Genomic DNA, 2,891 nt, shown 5'->3' on the forward strand with positions numbered 1-2,891 from the left:
ACTTTCGACGCTATTCTGGAGGACTATCCGGAGATGAGCCATCACGTTGCACAAAACGCCTCCATTGTGCACGATCCTGTCTTCGAAGCAGCAATAACGAAGGTCCTTAACGACACCACAGGAGATTTGTCAACCAGAGAGATAGCTGCTATAAAGCAGTTTGAAGTTAAAACAGCCCCCCCCGTCTAGACGCATTGTACACGGCGAAATGGTCGACTACTACCACCAGATACAAGAGCGCAAGCGCCTGAAAATGAGAGGAGCAGACCAAAACACTAATAAAGTGACTATACACACGTTAGTGTATGAGTAATCCCACGATGGGGGGGGCAGCTGCACCAAAATAGTGGCGGATTACAAGCACCATCTGTATCGTAGTGTATCGCTTTAGAAACGAACCCATGCAAGATGTGAAGGAACTTCACACCAGCTCAAACGATAAAAACACTACGTTCACTGAGATAGCTCAGTGTCATACAATCGCAACTACACTAGTAATGGCACTTAGATCCCTATATGTGTAGCTGTGACTTAGAACGGAAAGAACGTAGCTATCTTCAACCGCTGAAGATCCGCATTTGCGACTTAAATGTAAATGTATTGTATGGAAGCATTGTCCACGTGTGGCCGCACTGGTTTTAAAGATTCAACTGTCGGTGTCAATTCGGTTCGAATAGCTTCATCCGAAAAAAACTGGATGAATCTGCTCTTGGCTGCATCACGGCCGTCGTTGCAGCCGACAATGACTACAATAATGAGGGACGGAGTGGAGGTTTGTGGTCAACATGGTCCAACTTTCTTTTTCGTCAACGACTTAATTAAGTAGATCTTACTGCAGATCCAATCATACGCTATAATAACCCCACCGAGACGTATCAAGACTACAATTTGCCGGATGAACTGCAAACCAAACGAGCGACAAAGGGGACGACGACGACCTGGATAATACTAAACAAAAATGCAAACGAATAGGATGATTTGAATTAAGTAAGTGAGGAGATCGATGTGTTGGACGGAATATTGGAGCTATTATAGCACTTCCTCGGTCGAGGCTGCAGCCTCATCAGCCTTGCAGTCGTAGCGTAGTAGTTGCGGTGAATCTTCAAGCGAGCTGTTTATAGGACCAGAAGTACACTTGTTTAGTGAGGAGAGCAGGTCGACAAGGCGCACTTTTGACGTACCGGATGCAGTTGTTTTGAGCGTTGATCTGCTTGAGACGGAAGCAACCGTCCAGTCCGCCAAGTTCCTGAATCTGGCAGGTCGTCAAAGAAAGAATCTTAAGTTGAAATTCTACTGCACAGATGACATACCTGGTTGTCATTGATTCCAGAGCACCTCGAGGTTAACGAAAGCATCGAAGTTCGCAATTTAGTCGATGCGCTTATTGTCCATGTACAGCTCGGTGCAGCTTTTCACATATTCGTGATTCTTGATGGGCAGCTCCGCATGGGGATCCGAAAGCCGCCAATTTCGTGTCATGTTAGAGTTCGAAGAGCGATCAAACTAAAGTTGTTGATTAAAAAATGACGTTGACGAACAGATTTGACAATTTTATTTTAAAAAGAACCCCGTTATCTTAAACGACACTTCTGCTCTAATTAGCTGGTACGTGGTGGAGATCATCGCTCTTTTAACCAGGCTTGAACTTAGCCACGTCTGTCTAACGAGCTCAACGACCCGACCAAGCGCCACGGAGAAGCTACCGAGCCTGGTGCCAGCACACGCCAGATACACGCAGCAGCTCGTCCAGTCGCGGGTCCAGCACCTCCAAAGGCGTACAGATAGACAGCTTGAGACACTCTTCAAGCTGCTGTGGGCCCACATCCACTCGGAACAAATCCGCCGGAAGCGCCAACGTGCGAGCCACATCGGCACCAGGGCCACGTGAGTCATCAAACAGCAGGCGAGATCACAGCAAATCACGTTCGCAGTGTTGAGCAGCAACGCGGAACAACTCTCGCGTGAAGAGCTGAGCTTCCTGCAGAGCCCGCTCCGCCGGTAGCACACCATTTCCCACGCCTAGTTCCGAAGGGGTACTCTTGAGTAGCAGAAGCTGTACAGCGTCCTTGTCCAGAGGCTTGCGTGTCAGCGGTTGCGTTGTGAGGACCAGCGAGTATCCGCCCAACGGCTCCACCTTACGTGTCGACAGAGTTATCGTGGACGGAGGTCGATGGAAGAAGCTTCCTGATGACGAGTGACACACGACTGCATCCGGTGTACCAAACTGCAGTAGGTCTAACACTTCGTAGCGTGAGCCATGACATGCGATGTATCGGAGTAAGATCTGCACCATGATCAGCTCCAAGCAGTTGGATTGCAACGACGCAGGTTGCAGCTTAACTGTCACCATGCGGATCACACAGTCGCGCCAGAGCAGCGACAAGGGTGCTGCAGATGTTGACGCGGTGTTCGCTTGAGCTGGGCCCAAATGATGTACCAGCTGCGGATGCGGTTTGTTGGCAGCTCGTCGAGTAAATCTCGCTGCAGCTCGCGAAGGCGGTCGATGGCCATCACTGCTACGTGGTGCAGGTGTCAAGGTAGCTCTGACATCGTTCGTCCTTGTCAGTGCGGTGCTCTTGCTGCTGGGATACCTGGCAGGTGACGACGTTGGGGCTGGTGTACTGAACTTCTTGGGTTCCTCCGGCGGGTCCGGAAAGGCTTGCAAGAATCATTGAAGCCCCTTGACGATGTTCTGGAACGTGGACGCTTTCTTCCAAGGCAGCGGTGGGGTCACGACAAGCGCATCATCCTCACTAAGATACTTGCCTACACTGTGACCGTGTCCATTCTCTGCGTCGTGGAAGTCGTGCGGCGCGTCAAGCCACTGCAGAAGATGTTGCTGGAAGTAGCTGGATGGTGAACCGTTAAATGAGAGCTTGGGTCTGCAGTTG

General features: G+C 50.2%; 1 protein-coding gene across 1 annotated transcript; it reads right to left on the minus strand.

The window, feature by feature from the left end:
- Positions 1-1,919: 1,919 nt before the first annotated feature.
- Positions 1,920-2,350, minus strand: PITG_19255 (uncharacterized protein; the record flags this gene model as incomplete). Its single annotated transcript, XM_002997150.1, has 2 exons — positions 1,920-1,990; positions 2,038-2,350. 2 exons carry the CDS (start codon positions 2,348-2,350, stop codon positions 1,920-1,922), a joined length of 384 nt encoding a protein of 127 aa, XP_002997196.1.
- Between the last annotated feature and the right edge of the window lie 541 nt (positions 2,351-2,891).

The sequence above is a fragment of the Phytophthora infestans genome, genomic scaffold, assembly GCF_000142945.1.
Source record: "Phytophthora infestans T30-4 supercont1.84 genomic scaffold, whole genome shotgun sequence".
In the NCBI taxonomy this organism is placed as follows: domain Eukaryota; phylum Oomycota; class Peronosporomycetes; order Peronosporales; family Peronosporaceae; genus Phytophthora; species Phytophthora infestans.